We start from the raw sequence: 20,515 nt of genomic DNA, 5'->3' as shown, positions 1-20,515 counted from the left end.
AGAGAGAGGAGAGATGGAGAGGGGGGATGGGGTGAGAAAGCTTATGTTCTTTTACTTAGTGTATGTGTGGGGGTTTTGTGTCAGCATCACTTGGGTAGGTTCTCTTTCTATTCGCTTGTTGTCTCCTTGGTGGTGAGAGAGGTTGGGGTGGCCTAGGATGTGGCTGATTGTCTTTGGTTGGCTGCAGTTGGCTTTGTTTGTGCTTGGGAGGGATTGATAACCATGGATGAAGGGATTGTGGTGCTCCATGGAATGTTGCTTTCGCACAGCAGCCATCTGGATGAAACCATCTTGCAGCTGGGATGGTAAAATTGATACAAACCTCATCAGGGTTGCCAAGGATAGCCAACTGGTATACCCAGAAACTGAGGTTGGGTTGGAGTCCTGCAGCCTAAGCTGTTAATCTAGGGGTTTTGAGATGTGCCAAATATCCATTAAAGATCAATGCACCCTACAAGAAAATTTTTGTTTGTGACTATGGTGGGAGAGTTTGTGTGTGTTAATTATATGGCACCTGGCATTGGTGTGGCCAGCTGGAGCTGCATCAGAGCGATGTATGCATTTGCTTGCTGGTCTTGGGACATATCTGCCTGGGCAACATTGGGCAGGCTTGATAGGAACATTGGATATTCTTCTAATTTGGCTGTGCATGCCAGGAGCTGCTCAGTTTGGTGACACATTGTGTCATTGCAGGGCGCAGGGCATTTAAGAATAAGTTAGAGGAGCTCAACTGATGTCAAAGATACCCAGTGCTACAAGTAACCAGATGTGTTGAATGTCTGGAGATGGAATCAGAAGCAGCACTGGTTCAAGATTTGGGGGGTCACTGGGGAAGATGTTCTCACTGGATTCCCTTTCTTATGTGGCCCCTCTTCCCCTAAGAGGTGAGAACTGCTTCTCTTTAGGCCCGTTTGTGCCAACTCTCAAAGTGAAGGCAAGGTGTTCAGAGGTTATTCCTGCTTCTCCTTGCTCATTTCATTGGGGAGCAGGCAGGTGAATTGGAAGCAATGGCAAAGAGGAGGAGCCAGCTCCTCAGATTGGCTGTGCCCCCCAGCCATGATGGCAGTGGCTCTTGGCAAGTGTCAAGATATGTCAACTCCTGACATTGGCTCAGACCAGATGCTTCCCTATGGGAACTGGCAAAGGGGAACCATTCCCAATGTGCATTGGCCTCATCCCAATGCCATTCTGCTTCTCTAGGTAGTTAACCAACTGGTAGACTGAATCAAGGTCACATCCAATGCTATTCCTACTCAGAGTAGGCCTATTAAAGTTTACAGGAATGACTAAGGTTCAGTAATTTTTGTGGGTCTACTCTGACTAGAACGGTCTCTGTAGCAATGTCTTCTTCTTCTTCTTCTTCTTCTTCTTCTTCTTCTTCTTCTTCTTCTTCTTAAGTATATCCTCCCTCTACAGTGGGGTTACTAAATAGTTTGTCATTTGAAATAAAGTTATGGCTGTCCCTGTCTCCCAATCTTGGGCTGGTGTACAGCTCTTTTTTCAGCCCTCCCTTGTTGTTCCAGGCACAATATAAGAGAAGAGCTGACTTTTTTATAGGAATCCTATTAAAGCATGGTCAAAGAGGGAATATTGCTCAGTAAGACTGAGAAGCAGAAGTCTACAGTGGGGCAACAGCACAATATGATTGATAGTGTCTGTGATTCTAGCAAGCTCTTTTCCTCTGCACAGGCCAGAGACCAGAGGGAGATATGATGACATACAGGGAGATACAAGTTAGCCCGAGGGTCTGTGTCAAATTATACCTCAACTTTCTTCACATGTCTTCATTCCTGGTGAACACTTTTGGCAATTTATATACTGACACAATACTCCTATCGAAAGGGTACAAGTCTGTGAGAAACCCTGCGGTAATAAAACCACACATGTCAAAGTCCTGATTTTGAAATGATCCACGGCAGGTTTCCTTTCCCCCTCCTCCCCCTCCTTTTAGTTTAAACTAATCTGATGCTACTGCTGTTTGGAGCTGTCTGTCGCCTCTGTCCTCAGTGAGCATGGTCAGAAAGCAGCTTGTGAAATAAGCAAAAGCTCTTCTTGAGATGTAAGTAGAGGGAGAATGATTGATGGAAGAAAATAGCAAAAAGGCAAGCAAGATTAAGTTGGGAGAAACATGAAAGGGACCGAAGGACAGTGCTGAAATAATGAAATACAGAGGATAGATACACATGAAAGGAATAATGTGTTTAATGTGTACCCTAAGTTTTCCTTTTCACATGCTGGTCCCGTTTATGATAATATGATGCATTCAGAAAAATAACATCTTAGCAACATTTACTGTTGCTAACATGTCACTGTTAACTTTAACTTCCTACTAGGGATGCTTGAGAAACTGAATCATTGCAAATTCTAATATGAACTGACCTGATACCCACTTCCCGGATGATATATGGATCAGAAAATTGGAATCCCCACTTTCCAAAGGTTATCACAGTTTTCAGCTCAAAAGTGTGTGTTTTTTTTAAAAAATCAAAACACATACAAAAATAGATATTTTGGGAGAAAAGGTAATTAAGAAATGTCTATTTTGACAAAAAAGTACAGTAAAAATATATTTCCACATTTATATTTTTCATGCATATTTAATATTACATTTTTTATAGATTTATGTTCAAATAGGGTAGAACAAACATTTGATTGAAAACATTGGAAACTGGCAGAAAACCAGGCACAGACCAATTATTCCATCCCTACCTTCAACTGTTCCTGTTAAAGAACTTCAGTACTTCTTATGGACTGTTTTTAGAAATGTACTCTGTTGGTGTCGATACTAGCATTTAATCTACAAAAGAGAGTTGTACTTGTTTATCGTGGCAGCCAAAGTATTGTTTGTTTGGGAAGTGGCCCTTATGATTTTCAAATGCATCGGGAACGAGAGTCGTTTTGGCAACAAAAAATAAATAAATGCAAAATGCTACAAATAAGGGCTTTTAACTTAGGAAAAAAGTAAGATGGATAGAGGCTTACAGAATCATGAATAATGCAGATGAAATTTTACTTTCTGTCTGAATTCTAGAACTTGGGAGTTGATTGATACACAGTAGGTTCAGAGCAGAGAAAAAGCAAGTACTTCTTCAATCATGTAATTAACTTGTAACATTCTTTGACACAAGCTGTGGAAAAGGCTACTAGCATTTATGGTTTTAACAATCTATTAAATGTATACTGATGGAGGTTATGTATATTAAACAAACAATATACTTAAAAAAAAATAGAACCTACATGCTCAGAACCATTATACTACTAATTGCCAGGTGCTAAGTAAAGGTAAAGGGACCCCGGACCATTAGGTCCAGTCATGACTGACTCTGGGGTTGCATGCTCATCTCACTCTATAGGCCAAGGGAGCCGGCGTTTGTCCACAGACAGCTTCTGGGTCATGTGGCCAGCATGAGTAAGCCACTTCTGGCGAACCAGAGCAGCACACAGAAACGCCGTTTACCTTCCTGCTGGAGCAGTACCTATTTACGGTATCTACTTGCACTTTGACATGCTTTCAAACTGCTAGGTTGGCAGGAACAGGGACCGAGTGATGGGAGCTCACCCCGTTGCGGGGATTCGAACCACCAACCTTCTGATCAGCAAGTCCTAGGCTCTGTGGTTTAACCCACAGCACCACCCACATCCCTTTGCCAGGTGCTAGGGCAAACAATAATGTTGGTCTGAGGTCCTGCTCTTGCAAGGAGGTCTCAACAGGTTCTAAGGCCAGGAATAGGCTTCTCTGGACACATTCCACTGTTTTGATGCTTAAAAAAAAAACACCTTAAGAACATCTGCATGTCATGCAATCACAATAATTGCTTTCTGTATCTGTGGCTGCCATATGTTACAGATGTACAGATGAATATATATCCTGGGACTCTTTTGACTCGTTCACATGGACAGAAAATGCATTGTGAAAATCATTACCTAGACTCGAGTCTTTCTTTTCGCTTGCCATGCTGATCTTAGCTCTGATGATTTTGCAACTAATGAAATAAAAAGATGTGTTACTTCAGGAAGCTACTTTTTCTCTTGATTGCTGCAGATTTTTTCTCCCAGCACCTTTCCTGGTGAGAGAAACAAGGACACCCTTTCAGCTGGAAGTATCATATGTTCTACTTTTGCTTGGAGGCAACGCAGAGAAAGAGTTGAGTCTTCCCTACTTCAAAGTCAGGCTCTCAATGCAAAATATAACACTTTCCCTTGGTGAAGGAAAGAGAAAGGCCCAAGGGCAAAAAAAATGGAAAATAAAATAAGCAATCTTAAAGTCAGCATGGTGGTTCATGTGGGCTGTGGATGGGTGAGACAGCAGGCTAATTGTCTAGCACTTTTCAGTGTGGCTCAAAATTGTAAGTTAACTGCACAAGGCCTGTCATCAGTTTGCAGTCTGCTTCCATGTTTCCCTGCTGAGTACAGATGACAGAAGGCTGAGCCAAGCTTTCCACTGATTATAAAAAAAATACCACTAAATTAAGACGTCTTATTTTTAGGGTTTGCCTTTGCACTTTTGTCATGAGTTTTATTCTTCCTGCAGAAATAGTGAATGCGGGCTCTTTCTTATTTACTTCCTTACAAAACAGCTTAAGTGTCAGTCCAAGACATGTCAAAACATGACATGTTTCCTACAGTTGCCCATGAAGATGGCACAAAATGTGCAAAAATGCAGTCTGTGGCTTGAGGAAAGCTATATAGCTGCTCTCATATCTGACTTAAACCTGACTCAAGTGTGGTTTTATTTCATACAATTGTTTCCTATCTGCCACCTTTCTCGACCCAGATATGCCAGAACTGTAAAAGCAAAATGTCTAGAGTTTAGTCCTCCTAACTATGGTATCCGTAGCATCTGGTGTGGTGGAGTTGAGTCATGGAGCAACCCTGACACCAGGGTCCCTCCAACTTACCTGGGCAAGACAGAGGCTGGGTGGCTGTGAGGTCAGGGCTGCACTGCCACATCAGGGGGGCTGGGTTGGGTCCACCAGTGCACCCATGAAGCCCTGAACTCAATGTCACCCTGGTCCAACCAGATTAGCTGCAGCAATGATGGTGTAAGGAGTTTAGCTCAACGGTTGCTACCTACTGTGGGGGCCATTACTGTATAAGGATAGACAAAATCTGTTCCAGTTCCTTTTCAGTTTGTCATTTTTCTAATCTCAGTTCACCAAAATCGGCTGATTTTAATTTTTATACATCAGCACACAAAAACATAAGCATTTTTCTATGGGCAAAGAAGCAGGCCAGCCTTCCTGCTCTATCTCAGTGCATGCTTGCTATGGATTTCTCTCAATATGCACATTTTTTGCAATAAATTTCCCCAAATGTGACAATTTTTTTGCATGTTATTTTCATGAATATATGCCCTTCTACACACACTTTCCCCATACATACACATCTCTGTACACATTTAGCTATGTTTCAGTTTGTGTGTTGTTTGGGGAAGTATGAATTAGGGAGGCTTGCATTAACCACATTTCCCTCCATTCATTATGGTGTGTAATATAAAGTGCAGGAATCGCAGTTTGTGGATCAGGATTTAACTGGCCACATTTCAGACCTGTAAGAAAAGGGACATCCGAGCAAGGATGATAAGAGAGGATATGAAAGTATATTACAGATCATATCTAGAACCATGGTGAACTACCACTTGCCCTTAAGCCTGGCAATAGAAATTACGCTATTCTTGAGGAGAATAAATGCTATTAAGGGCATCTTTCCAATGGAAGATGGTTGTTTTGAAACAAGGCAGATCAAACCACCAAAACCCCTCTGACATGTCCATTCAGTGGATGAAGATTGGTACGAACAGTTCTGAATAGACTCAATAAGCACTCTTGGAAAATTGCTTCTTTGCCAGCTTATTCTTAGCTGCTAATTACACTGAAAAGCATGCATATTTCTAGAGAAAGGGGGAATCTTAACAGTCTGAGTTACATGATGTTTTCCAGTTACAACTATTTGTTTTCATAGAGCCATGAGAAGGCAGCTAAACAACTGGAAAAGTCTATGATGTTCCAGCATAATTCAGTAATTCTATTTACACATTCTTACAACTTTTTGTATAAATTAATATGGTTTTAAAAATTAATTAAAACAATAGAATCATATAAACACAAAAACAGAGCATCTATCAAAGCAGCTGATAAAGTAGCAGCATTAAAATCACAATCAGATATTAAAAGGACTGGGATATATATATATATATATATATGCAGGTTTTGGTGTCCTCGGGTGTCTTCCCGTGTAAAAGTTGGGGTGTCTAGGCGACGTTTCGACGAGGTCTCACTCGTCATCTTCAGGCTGGTGCTTTCGGCTTCTTGTTACTGGAACAGAGCAGGATCTCAGTGTTTGAGTTCCTATAAATACTGTTGAGGAGGTGTGGTGTATAGCCTCCAATGTTCTGGGCAGAGAGGAGGTTCCCAGGCTAGTGTGCCTTTTCTTCTTTTGTTCCTTAATTACTTGAGGGATATCTTGAGTGATTTCTTGAGTGATTTCCTGAATCCCACTTAGGTGGGTCATTAGGTGTGGATTAGTTGCTAAAGCCTTCGTGTCTTGAACTCTTGAACTTTGTGAAGAGTTTTTCTGAGAAGATGGCTGTACTGCACTTGGTTGTGCTCTGGCTTGGCTTCGTGTATAGGGGCGAGCTGTGGTTTTGTGGCCTGAGATCCTGCTCTGTTCCAGTAACAAGAAGCCGAAAGCACCAGCCTGAAGATGACGAGTGAGACCTCGTCGAAACGTCGCCTAGACACCCCAACTTTTACACGGGAAGACACCCGAGGACACCAAAACCTGCATTCCTGTACCCGTGAAAATCTACGAAAGCAAATATATATATATATATATATATATATATATATGCTTTCGTAGATTTTCACGGGTACAGGAATGCAGGTTTTGGTGTCCTCGGGTGTCTTCCCGTGTAGAAGTTGGGGTGTCTAGGCGACGTTTCGACGAGGTCTCACTCGTCATCTTCAGGCTGGTGCTTTCGGCTTCTTGTTACTGGAACAGAGCAGGATCTCAGTGTTTGAGTTCCTATAAATACTGTTGAGGAGGTGTGGTGTATAGCTTCCAATGTTCTGGGCAGAGAGGAGGTTCCCAGGCTAGTGTGCCTTTTCTTCTTTTGTTCCTTAATTACTTGAGGGATATCTTGGGTGATTTCTTGAGTGATTTCCTGAATCCCACTTAGGTGGGTCATTAGGTGTGGATTAGTTGCTAAAGCCTTCGTGTCTTGAACTCTTGAACTTTGTGAAGAGTTTTTCTGAGAAGATAGCTGTACTGCACTTGGTTGTGCTCTGGCTTGGCTTCGTGTATAGGGGCGAGCTGTGGTTTTGTGGCCTGTGCCAGCCAGATCTGTGTAGGGATTGCAGGGGGGTGCAGCATCCGGAGGTGCCACCCTGGTTTGGCTACTGGATGGTGTCTGTAATTTATCTGTGGAGAGGGTCTGGGTTTGGGTCTGGTGTGGTTGATTGGTGATGGCGTTCTGTGTGCCTCTGGATCTGGTGTCAGATTTTGTGGGGAGGGCTAATTTCCAGATGTCTGGCAAGCGGGATGTGTCGTCACGCTTGTTCATGTTGTGAGGGTGTTTCTCTATCTCGATGGCTTCCATGATTATTCTCTTGTGGTGATGTTCCATGTTAAAGAGCAATTTGGAATCTGCAAAATTAATTTCGTGTCCTGTTTCTTTCATGTGTTGGAAAAGGGAGGAAGTTTTTTCTTCTTTTTTGACGGCATTCTTGTGTTCTGCGATCCGTGCATTTATTCGTCTGTTTGTTTGTCCAATGTACGTGGCTGGGCAGACTTTGCAGGGTATTTCATAGACCCCTTGGTTTTCCAACTGAATTTTATCCTTGGGGTTTCTGAGGATATTGGCTATTTTTTGGTTGGTGCAAAAGGCTGTTTTGATATTGTGTTTATGGAGGATTTTGCTAATTTTATCTGTAGTGCCCTTGATATAAGGAAGGAGGGCTATGCCATTGTTTTCTTCTGTGTCTTGGTTTTTGGGGGGTGTTTCTTTTTGGATTAGCTTCGTAACCCTGTTTTGCTGGTATCCATTGGCAATTAACACATTTGAGAGATTCTGTAACTCAGTTGTCAAGTGGTCTTCGTCAGCCAGGCGTTTGGTTCTGGAGATGAGAGTCTTGGCTACGGAGTTTATTTGTGCAGGGTGGTGGTGTGATTGTGCATGTAAGTAGCGGTTGGTGTGTGTTTTTTTCCGGTAGATAGTGTGTCCTAGGGAGCCATCAGGTTTTTTGTAGATTAGGACGTCAAGGAAGGGAAGTTGGTTGTTGGCTTCTATTTCCATAGTGAATTGTATTTTGGGGTGTAGGCTGTTGAGATGTGTGAGGAAGCTATCCAGTTTTTCCTTCCCGTGTGGCCAAATTACAAAGGTGTCGTCAACATATCTGAGCCAAAGTTTGGGTTTGTGTTCTGACTTGTCTAAAGCATTGGTTTCAAAGTGTTCCATGTACAGGTTAGCGATGACCGGTGAGAGGGGTGATCCCATAGGTGCTCCTTCTATCTGTTTGTATCTTTGTCCATTGTGGATGAAGTACGTGTTGGTTAGGCAGTGGTTGGTCAGGTCCAAGATGTATTCGGGGGGATTGTATTTGTTTTGAATGGCTGTCAAGGCTTCATTAATGGGCACTTGTGTGAAGAGAGATACAACATCGAAGCTCACAAGTAGGTCATTGGGTTGTAGGTTTTGCTTCTTTATTGTTTCTATGAACTGGAAGGAGTTTGGAACGTGTGAAGAGATGGATTCTGCATAGGGCTGAAGTTGCTTGGCGAGAAATTTAGCGAGATTTTGTAGAGGTGAGCCTATGGAGCTGACTATTGGTCTGAGTGGTGTTCCTTCTTTGTGTATCTTGGGGAGGCCGTAGAGTTTGGGGCATCTGGATGATTTTTCTCTGGGGATGATTCTTAGCTGGATTTCTTCACTGATAGGAGAGGCTTTTATTTTGGATTTGGTGGTTTTTTCCAGATAGGTGGTGGGATCTGTTTTTATAGGTTGGTAGGTAGGGTCTTGGAGTAGATTTGATAGTTTTGCTTGGTAGTCCGATGTGTTCATCACAACAGTGGCATTACCTTTGTCTGCTGGGAGAATGATTATGTTGTTGTCTTTCCTCAGGTTGGTGAGTGCTTTCTGTTCTTCTTTGTGTAAATTGCTTCTGGGTGGTTTGCTGGAGCAGAGGATGTTGGTGACTTCAAGTCTGATTTTATTGGCTTCATCTGGATTGATTTTGGTTAGGCTAGCTTCGACTCCGCATATGATGTTTTCCGTGGGGATGCGTCTCGGGGCGACTGCAAAGTTGAAACCTTTGGAGAGTACTTTGGTTTCAGTTGAGGTGAGGATCCTGTCTGATATGTTATGTACTGTTTGTTTCATGGGTTGTTGTGGAGGGTGGCTGGGCTTCTGGCGTTTCTCTAGTTTGTGGAGTTTGTTGGTGTGTGTGTCTGTCTTGTGTGAGGTCTCCGTTTCAGCTCTCCAGACGGCTAGTTGTTTGCATTTGTCCCAGAGTGCAGGGTGGATTTTGTTACAGAGTTTGAGGTGAAGAGTGAGTAGATCTTTGTTGGTTTGGTTTAGTAGGTATCTTTTCTTGTGTAGTTCGTTTCTGATTAGAGATAGTTCAGTTCGTTTCAGGATCCTTTCGGTAGCTGGGGTTTTAGAGTGGAATTTAAGTTGGAAGCATGTGGGAATTAAGTTGTTGTCTCGGCAGTTGCGTAGGAACAAGAGATCACATAAGATGGTGGCTCTTCGGATTTCTAGTTTCTCGTAGGTTCTTGTCAGCTGGAAGGTTTCCTCCCCGTAGAGGTGAGATATTTGCTTTCGTAGATTTTCACGGGTACAGGAATGCAGGTTTTGGTGTCCTCGGGTGTCTTCCCGTGTAGAAGTTGGGGTGTCTAGGCGACGTTTCGACGAGGTCTCACTCGTCATCTTCAGGCTGGTGCTTTCGGCTTCTTGTTACTGGAACAGAGCAGGATCTCAGTGTTTGAGTTCCTATAAATACTGTTGAGGAGGTGTGGTGTATAGCTTCCAATGTTCTGGGCAGAGAGGAGGTTCCCAGGCTAGTGTGCCTTTTCTTCTTTTGTTCCTTAATTACTTGAGGGATATCTTGGGTGATTTCTTGAGTGATTTCCTGAATCCCACTTAGGTGGGTCATTAGGTGTGGATTAGTTGCTAAAGCCTTCGTGTCTTGAACTCTTGAACTTTGTGAAGAGTTTTTCTGAGAAGATAGCTGTACTGCACTTGGTTGTGCTCTGGCTTGGCTTCGTGTATAGGGGCGAGCTGTGGTTTTGTGGCCTGTGCCAGCCAGATCTGTGTAGGGATTGCAGGGGGGTGCAGCATCCGGAGGTGCCACCCTGGTTTGGCTACTGGATGGTGTCTGTAATTTATCTGTGGAGAGGGTCTGGGTTTGGGTCTGGTGTGGTTGATTGGTGATGGCGTTCTGTGTGCCTCTGGATCTGGTGTCAGATTTTGTGGGGAGGGCTAATTTCCAGATGTCTGGCAAGCGGGATGTGTCGTCACGCTTGTTCATGTTGTGAGGGTGTTTCTCTATCTCGATGGCTTCCATGATTATTCTCTTGTGGTGATGTTCCATGTTAAAGAGCAATTTGGAATCTGCAAAATTAATTTCGTGTCCTGTTTCTTTCATGTGTTGGAAAAGGGAGGAAGTTTTTTCTTCTTTTTTGACGGCATTCTTGTGTTCTGCGATCCGTGCATTTATTCGTCTGTTTGTTTGTCCAATGTACGTGGCTGGGCAGACTTTGCAGGGTATTTCATAGACCCCTTGGTTTTCCAACTGAATTTTATCCTTGGGGTTTCTGAGGATATTGGCTATTTTTTGGTTGGTGCAAAAGGCTGTTTTGATATTGTGTTTATGGAGGATTTTGCTAATTTTATCTGTAGTGCCCTTGATATAAGGAAGGAGGGCTATGCCATTGTTTTCTTCTGTGTCTTGGTTTTTGGGGGGTGTTTCTTTTTGGATTAGCTTCGTAACCCTGTTTTGCTGGTATCCATTGGCAATTAACACATTTGAGAGATTCTGTAACTCAGTTGTCAAGTGGTCTTCGTCAGCCAGGCGTTTGGTTCTGGAGATGAGAGTCTTGGCTACGGAGTTTATTTGTGCAGGGTGGTGGTGTGATTGTGCATGTAAGTAGCGGTTGGTGTGTGTTTTTTTCCGGTAGATAGTGTGTCCTAGGGAGCCATCAGGTTTTTTGTAGATTAGGACGTCAAGGAAGGGAAGTTGGTTGTTGGCTTCTATTTCCATAGTGAATTGTATTTTGGGGTGTAGGCTGTTGAGATGTGTGAGGAAGCTATCCAGTTTTTCCTTCCCGTGTGGCCAAATTACAAAGCCACGTACTGCCCAGCCACGTACAATTACAAAGCCACGTCTGCCCAGCCACGTACATTGGACAAACAAACAGACGAATAAATGCACGGATCGCAGAACACAAGAATGCCGTCAAAAAAGAAGAAAAAACTTCCTCCCTTTTCCAACACATGAAAGAAACAGGACACGAAATTAATTTTGCAGATTCCAAATTGCTCTTTAACATGGAACATCACCACAAGAGAATAATCATGGAAGCCATCGAGATAGAGAAACACCCTCACAACATGAACAAGCGTGACGACACATCCCGCTTGCCAGACATCTGGAAATTAGCCCTCCCCACAAAATCTGACACCAGATCCAGAGGCACACAGAACGCCATCACCAATCAACCACACCAGACCCAAACCCAGACCCTCTCCACAGATAAATTACAGACACCATCCAGTAGCCAAACCAGGGTGGCACCTCCGGATGCTGCACCCCCCTGCAATCCCTACACAGATCTGGCTGGCACAGGCCACAAAACCACAGCTCGCCCCTATACACGAAGCCAAGCCAGAGCACAACCAAGTGCAGTACAGCTATCTTCTCAGAAAAACTCTTCACAAAGTTCAAGAGTTCAAGACACGAAGGCTTTAGCAACTAATCCACACCTAATGACCCACCTAAGTGGGATTCAGGAAATCACTCAAGAAATCACCCAAGATATCCCTCAAGTAATTAAGGAACAAAAGAAGAAAAGGCACACTAGCCTGGGAACCTCCTCTCTGCCCAGAACATTGGAAGCTATACACCACACCTCCTCAACAGTATTTATAGGAACTCAAACACTGAGATCCTGCTCTGTTCCAGTAACAAGAAGCCGAAAGCACCAGCCTGAAGATGACGAGTGAGACCTCGTCGAAACGTCGCCTAGACACCCCAACTTCTACACGGGAAGACACCCGAGGACACCAAAACCTGCATATATATATATATATATATATACACACACTTGCCTGGTGCCAAAAAGAAATCAGTGTAGGCCCTAGGCAAGGCTTCAGTTGGCTAGGGCACTCAAAGGAGGTCATCAAGGATGGGGCTATGTAGAAGTGTGGAGCAGGAATTGGTGTCTGAATGGTGCAGCAAGACTGCTTAAAGCAGGGGTAGCTAACCTTGTACCCTCCAGATGTTGATAAACTCCAACTTCTATCAGTCCCAGCCATCATGGAGAATGGTCAGGGATTATGTCAGCTGTGTTCCAATAATATCTGGAGGGCATCACATTGGTTGCATCTAGTTTACAAGGTGGGACCTAGTGGAGGGGTTGTTGTTTAGGGTCCCTTTCAGATAGGAGGTGTCTTTGGCTGGAACTGTGGGTCTCCAAAGAGAATCCCAGTGTATGGGCAGGTTGATATTGGAGAAGCATTTATTCAGCAACGCAGGTAGAAATAAAAATCTTTAACCGTGTAACCCTGTCAAGGTCCAGCCCGAGACATTTTGCTTCCTGAGGCAAAGGACGAGGCAGCACCTTGCCTCTGCCATGTACAGAAGGCAATTCAAATGAAAGTTGAATCTTCAACATGGGCAAAAGGATACCATCCTTCAAAGAACCAGGCTAACTTGGTGGGTATAGGGCACACCACATGATGGACACAACTTAGTTCCCTCCAGCATTTGAGGCCCGAGGCAGCTTCCTTACTGTGCCTAATGGTAAAGCTGGCCATGCTCCTATGTCTGACTACTCAGAAGTAAGCCCTACAGGTTTTAATGGGCCTTAAGGCACAATTCAATGCACGGATAATGTAATTTGGCTGGGAATAGGTTTATTAATACATAAGGTCAACTTAAATCAGTGGAATTTGTCCATCTATACTTACTATGGTGACTGTACTATGTCAGAAGAAAAATAGTTGTGGTTCGAGGACCCGATCCCCGCTTGGAGGTATAAAGACACATGGACACAGTATATAAGGTTAATGGGCAAGAAAAGGCCACAACTTTATTGATTACAGCAAGTGAGAAGGTATTGGATTAGGCATTGGACCACAGAAGATTTGACTCCACCCACTCGGAGAGGGGTGAGTCTGAAGAGGGGTTAACCACCAGTAGGGGGAGGCTGTTGATGCTAATACAACTATAAGCTCTCCCCTGATGTCACTGAGGGTTGTGCCATGCCCCCCCCCCCCCCCGCCACACAGGCATCGGACAGGATTCATGACCGCCGGATTCCTTTTAACGGAATACCCAAATTTGAAGGGGTAGGCGATGGTCACACCTTGCCCTTCCACACACCAACAACACATTCCAATGCCTAACCACCAAATACCAAGAAACTTGTGGCGATTGCTACGAGGTAGGCAAAAAAACCCAAAAGGCTGGTGCCAATTTGCCAGTTGGAAAAAATTCCTACCAGGACCCCTGGGCAACCTGGGCAACCAACCATAGGTCCATAGGAAGGTCAAGAGAAAAGCTAAGCCCTAAGCCCTAAGGGAGTAGTGGGTGGGTGACTCGCGATGAAAAGGTGTGCAAATGGGCTGAATGGCTGGTGCGGCTGCATCTTGAGCAGCAAACCACACCCCCACCAAGCCGCCCGACTGGGTGCTCAACCGGGGGGTGGCACGCCAGCCATGTGAATGGGGCAGGGGGCGTAATGCCCCCTGCATGGCGCGGGAATCACCTCCCGCCCACAACACCTCCCCTCTGGAAGGAGGAGAGGCCTTTCCCCCCCCAGGCAGGCCATTTATGAGTTTCATCAACTGTTCAAAATTTTTACACATATGGTTACACATGAGTGGAATTGATGCAAAGTACTCCTTTTACATTATTTATGAGAAGGTTTGCGACACCCTGAATAAAATAAATTAAAACAATTTGAGGCTTCTTAACTGTTTCAAAAAATAAAATTGCAGTAAGTGAACATTAAAAAAACCCCAACTCCATAGATTTCTACCACATCTCTGGAATGTACTTTAGCTATAATTATGACCTTGAGTAAGGGGTGAGCAGTGAGTTGGCCAAGTTTGCTGAGGACACCACTTTTTTTCAGGGTGGTCAGACAAAAAGGGATTGCAAAAGAGCTCCAGAAAGATCTTTCCAAACTGGGTGACAAGGGATCTTGGGTTCATGGTGAATAGCTTGATGAGAATGTTGGATCAGTGTAGAAAAAGCTGTGAAAAATGTGAATTCCATGTCAGGGATCATTAGGAAAATAAAACTCTCATAATCATGATATCATTATAGAAATCTATGAAATCATTATAGAAATCTACTGGAATGTTGTACATATGCCAATAAAGGTTTGAGAAAGAGAAATCTATGATGCAACCACACTTGAGATACATCATGCAATAATTGTCACCAGATCACACAGAGCTGGAAAAGGAGCCATTAAAATGACCCAAGGTCTAGAATAACTCCTCTGTGAATAAAGGTTACAACAAGTGAGCCTTTTTAGTTTAGGGGGGGAAAGGTGAGAAAGGCGGGCATGGTAGAGGTATATAAACTTTTGTGTACCTCGGGTTACAGACGCTTCGGGTTGCATTTTTTCAGGTTACGGACCACCAAAACCCGGAAGTACCAGAATGGGATACTTCTGGGTTTTGGTGGTCGCACATGCCCAGAAGTGCTAAATCGTGCTTTGCACATGTACAGAAATGCCAAATCACAACCTGTGCATGCGCAGACACAGATTGCGAACGCTGCAGGTTGCAAACGTGTATCCCACATGGATCACGTTCACAACCCGAGTGCCCACTGTACTTCTTCACACAGTGCAGTTAAATTATGGAAATTCACAGCCATGTGATGTAATGATGGCTACCAACTTGGACACATTAAAAGGAGATTAGACAAATTCATGGAGGAAAATGCTCTAAATGGATACTAGTTACGATAGCCACGCACTACCCCAAGTATTAGTCTTTGAAGACTTGTTGCCGGGGATGATGAGTCAGAGAACACTACTGTGCTCATATCCTGCTTGAAGGGTTCCCATAGGCATCTGGCAGGCCACTGTTGGATGTTGGACTAGGAGGACCTCTGGGTCTGATCTAGAAAGGCTCTTGCATTCCTAATATGGAGATTTGGACATATTTCTTTTCAGTGCTGCTTTGCTACACTTGAGGTGAGTTTCTTCATCATTTGTATTCCCCAAAAAGCAATGCAGAGTGAAAACAACACCTGTAGTATATGAGAGAGAGAGAGAGAGAGAGAGAGAGAGAACTTCATTTCAATATTTTTTTTTATTATAAATTAAAAATAATAAAGGAGCAGACGTGTGGAATTGTTGTGTGTCACATGTCTGTTTACATTTCAGCACAGTATGCTGGGAACTTCCATTGTGTATAGCTTTTGTTTTTAGCTGTTCTGAGACGACAAGAGAGACACACGGCATGTTTCTTTGTCCTGATTTATGATTAATAAATCTGTAGTAGTATGCTTCCACAAGCCTCACACCTATTCTGTGTGCACTGTCCAGAAGCCCAGGTCACTGATTTATGTCGGAGCAGAGGTGATGGTCTTTGCAGCGGGACAGCTGGAAGGGAACAGCTCAACCGGGCCTAGCCAGCTGGCCTCCCATTAGACATAATTGTTTATTATGTTAGACTAGAAGTTTTTGTTAGGGACGCGGGTGGCGCTGTGGGTAAAACCTCAGCGCCTAGGACTTGCCAATCGCATGGTCGGTGGTTCGAATCCCCGTGGCGGGGTGCGCTCCCGTCGTTCGGTCCCAGCACCTGCCAACCTAGCAGTTCGAAAGCACCCCCGGGTGCAAGTAGATACATAGGGACCGCTTACCAGCGGGAAGGTAAACGGCGTTCTGTGTGCTGCGCTGGCTCGCCAGATGCAGCTTGTCACACTGGCCACGTGACCTGGAAGTGTCTGCGGACAGCGCTGGCTCCCGGCCTATAGAGTGAGATGAGCGCACAACCCTAGAGTCTGTCAAGACTGGCCCGTACGGGCAGGGGTACCTTTACCTTTACCTAGAAGTTTTTAAGCAGAGACTGAAAGTCCACCTATGATGGCTGCTGCGGTATCAGCAGAGGTTTCTACTAGATCAGTCTCCCCCAACCTTCATCCTCCAGATGTTTTGAATGACATCTCCCATCAGCTCCAAGCAGCATGGCTAATGGTAAGATATGATGGAAGTTGAAAACATGATCAGGTTGGAGAAGGCTGCACTAGATGACCTTTGAGATGCCTTCCAACTCTGTTAATCTTTAACATGCAGCAGTCGGCTGGAAGGGCCTGTGGTGCGCAGCAAAATGAAGGGGCCACTTTTGCAATCCAGTGAGTTCCTACTCTCTCAGTTGCAGAAGTGCCACTCCTATTTCACTGCAAAGGTGGAAAAATTTCCATGCGCACACAATTCAACACACAATTTTCTGTGCTTGCCTTTATCCAGGGAAAGGCTAGGTGAAAAAAACCCCAAAGCTGTTCATGGTGCTTAAATCTCTTTATGTAGCTATAATTGCATGTGCTCCTGCCACTATTTATCAAATAAAGATCACACCACATTTCTGAAATATGCATTAAATATAAGGCGGTTTAAAATATAGGCTTCATTTTAAAAAGAACATTTCTACAATGGTGCCGAAACCACAGTGTTCTTTAAGGGGAGTAATGACTGGATGATGGTGGTCCTGAGGCACAACTGTGGGTTGTTAAATCCCAAGAAGTGTTCTCAGTTGAGATTCTGATAGCTATTATTATATGAAGGGGAAATCCTTTAAAAGTGTGCATTCCCCCCCCCCCATGTGGTGATGCAAAAGAATTACCATCTTTATTGTGTGTTTCTAAATGCCATGAGCGTTTAGAGGGAGAGCATATTAAATAAAAGAATGAGATGCCTTGTGTCATGGAAACTGTTTGATTTTCATTTAAAAAGGAAAACAAAAGCACGTCGTATTGAAAGCCGGGCACATTCAAGGTTTTATGTCTTCAGTACAGAAGGCACAATACACTAGTAATGAGTCAAGATCATACTGCAAAGTAAGATTTGCTTTCCAGTTTCTAAGATGGATTCTGGGTCTAATTTAGCATGACAACCCCAAAGAAACTTGACAGCAGAGTCAGGAGAAAGGGTGATGGAATGCACACATCCACCCATCGCTCATGCCTTCGTAACCTCAAGACTGCCCTTCAAGGTTGGTTAGTGGGCTGCAGCTGAAGCAGAACACAACCACTAACCCCTTGGAAGGGAGTAGGCTGCTGGAGTGTATTATGCACATGCCCCAGATCAACACTGATTTTGCAGGCTCAGTTTGAAGTACTGGTTTTGGCTCACATAGCTTTCCATAGCTTGGCCCAAGAAGCACTCAAACCTCTGCCACATGTGTAGTTCAAAACAGGGCAGCCTGTGTCTGGAATCAAGTTTTGGTTAAATCATGGACTCAGTGGGCAACCTGGGATAATTTATACATATTAATTGCCTCCTGTGCTACGTTCCCAACATAATAGTTAAGAGCCTCTATGAATGCTCTGTTATCAGTGATAGAGCACATTTTGCCCATCCCAGGTTCAGTCTCAGGGCCTGGGAATGACTCCTGTCTGAAACCCTAGGAACCCATGCCAGCCCCTGTAGGCCTGTCTTCCCCAACCTGGTGTGTGCCAGATCTTGTTGGAATACAACACCCATCATACCTGGTATCATACCTAAGTTTTGCAGAAGAAAAGAAGAATCTGTAGAAAAACCCTAAAGATGGAAACTCAACACAGGCCTATGGTATCTCCAAATATCTTAGTGTGCATGCATGTTCATACAGAAGATGTTTGTTGAGGAGTGCCAATGCTCAGCCAAAGCTACTACACACATAGGGAATTCTAAAAAATGTCAGCCCTGCTGTCATGTTCTAGTCACGCAGAGCTGTCACCAATATTACAATGAATGGGAGAAGCCCTTGATACCTCAGAACTCTGTGTGAGCACAGAAGCACCAGCAAAGTTCTGAATCAGGCTGGCAATGCAGAAATAGCCATACAAATATCCCTGTCATGCAATAAACCTGCCCCCTTCACTCTATACTTGGATGCGGGTGGCGCTGTGGGTTAAACCACAGAGCCTAGGACTTGCCGATTAGAAGGTCGGCGGTTCGAATCCCTGTGACGGGGTGAGCTCCCATTGCTCGGTCCCTGCTCCTGCCAACCTAGCAGTTCGAAAGCACATCAAAGTGCAAGTAGATAAATAGGTACCGCTCTGGCGGGAAGGTAAACGGGGTTTCCGTGCACTGCTCTGCTTTGCCAGAAGCGGCTTAGTCATGCTGGCCACATGACCCAGAAGCTGTACGCCGGCTCCCTCGGCCAATAAAGCGAGATGAGCGCTGCAACCCCAGTCAGCCATGACTGGACCTAATGGTCAGGGGTCCCTTTACCTTTACCTTTCACTCTATACTAGCACGAATAGTTCTTTCAAATGATCCGAAGCTATTTATAGTAGTACATAGTTTGTAACCAGTTCACAGTCTGTAGTTGCTCACAGTTACTGTGCACTTAAAACTAATGGTTGAATACATACAGCCTTAGTTATCACAAAAGTCTCTTATCCCTAAAACCAAACTTCAAGGAGAGGGAAAATAAAAGGAGACTCTTATTCCTGCAGTGTTAAACACTGCCCTCTGGTGGTCCAGGAAAAGATGAATTAGCTAACACTTTCCTATGAACTGTAAAATATAGCTTCTCCACTATTTTCATTAAGGCACGAGCTCTTACATAACACACAAGGACAAAATGCTCTCTACCTGAATACATGTTCTAACAGCATAAAAATCTACCAACCATTTGATTTGATTCCAAGCTCTAGCATAGTTTAAACAGGGAAAATCTGTTCAATGTCATAATGTGGGATGGGGAAACAAGGCTTCTTATATCACCTACAGTTTAGAAATAGGTGGAAGCTAATATGTGTTAGCAGCAATATGAGTGGTTAAACCCCAAACTCTGCTTCTTGTGAAAGTATTTTATCTTTCAGAAAAGTGGCCTTAATATGCAATTCACGTTTCAACTTTTTGCATGTTTTGACACTGCTATCAAATACATTTAAATACAATTACATCAATAGTAACTGGCTATCACACTGGCTATTGCTATCACAGCCTTCAATAAGAAAACATACATACTACCATGGAGTACACAGAATCCAACAACATATTTTCTTCTCATTTTTTTTGGCACCTGTCAGCAATATCAGCAATATAGTCCAATAGCAAACATATTTAATGTGAAAAATCATTAATGCACTATATATTGAACAAAAAACACCCTTAGCTACAATTTTGAGACCATTAACCTGTGTTCTATTGCAATGGATTTTTCAAGATTGATACAAAAGTCTAAGTAAGGAAGGCATTGCCATCCCTTAGTGCCCCAACCTATAACCCACTTAAAGGACGATACATCTGTACCAGAAAGGAGATCATATTAGATGAAAATATGAAAAGGTCAGCAGTCAAAAATATCCACAGTATCCACAGTATACCTGGACAGCAAAACTAAGTCGGGACATTTTGGTGAAGGAAATTATCCAACAGTTTCTGGGGAAAGGGGTCACACTAAATAGCAGCACTGGAAAGTCCCGTCCCCCACCGCGTTCTTTATTTGTTTCTTTTTGTGGAGTTCCTATGTTGGCAAAATAGCCACCATTTTGTATCTCCCCCCCCCCTCCAGTGCCTCTGAAGCAGCATTGTTCCAGGGCATTGTGAAGAAAATGGTGGCAAGCACGCACACAAAATGCAGAATACAGTGGTACCTCCGGTTACATAAGCTTCAGGTTACATACGCTTCAGGTTACAGACTCCACTAACCCAGAAATAGTGCTTCAGGTTAAGAACTTTGCTTCAGGATGAGAAGAGAAATCGTGCTCCGGTGGCGCAGCAGCAGCTGGAGGCCCCATTAGCTAAAGTGGTGCTTCAGGTTAAAAACAGTTTCAGGTTGGCCGCCAGGGGCGCATTGGAAGATGGCCGACAATACCATCTCTCCGGCTCACACGAGGTAATTAAGAGGCTGATATGGGAGTATGCAGCCTCCCTTGTTGCCCCAAGGAAATGGGGAACACTGCCTTGCCTGCTGTGGCCATAAATCACCCCTGGATTCGAAAGAAGGGGGTGAGGGCACTAGGCACAAAGCCCTTGTGTGGGGTTCCGGCTCTCCCGGATGCTGTCTCTGATCGTGCACTGGTTGCAGCAGCTCGAAATAAACAATTAGAAAGAAGCAAAT

At 44.0% G+C, this 20,515-nt stretch overlaps 2 protein-coding genes across 3 annotated transcripts in view; both read right to left on the bottom strand.

Annotated features, from left to right (window-relative positions):
* Positions 1 to 4,059, bottom strand: part of DGKB (diacylglycerol kinase beta) — a 323,351-nt gene extending 319,292 nt beyond the window's left edge. Inside the window, exon 1 of the mRNA XM_083405386.1 lies at positions 3,925 to 4,059. The gene's annotated coding sequence lies outside the window, so the exon portion shown is untranslated. The remainder of the gene's footprint in view (positions 1 to 3,924) is intronic.
* A 9,218-nt stretch (positions 4,060 to 13,277) lies between these two features.
* Positions 13,278 to 20,515, bottom strand: part of AGMO (alkylglycerol monooxygenase) — a 121,080-nt gene continuing 113,842 nt past the window's right edge. For both annotated transcript variants that reach the window (XM_083405413.1, XM_083405412.1), the window contains exon 13: positions 13,278 to 15,488. In XM_083405413.1, the coding sequence (XP_083261539.1) occupies positions 15,408 to 15,488 (81 nt within the window). In that variant the 3' untranslated portion in view covers positions 13,278 to 15,407. The remainder of the gene's footprint in view (positions 15,489 to 20,515) is intronic.

The sequence above is a fragment of the Podarcis tiliguerta genome, assembly GCF_965153285.1.
Source record: "Podarcis tiliguerta genome assembly, chromosome: 12".
NCBI lineage: Eukaryota > Metazoa > Chordata > Lepidosauria > Squamata > Lacertidae > Podarcis > Podarcis tiliguerta.
The sequence above is the reverse complement of the archived record's forward strand: the minus strand, read 5'-3'. Positions and strand labels throughout refer to the sequence as shown.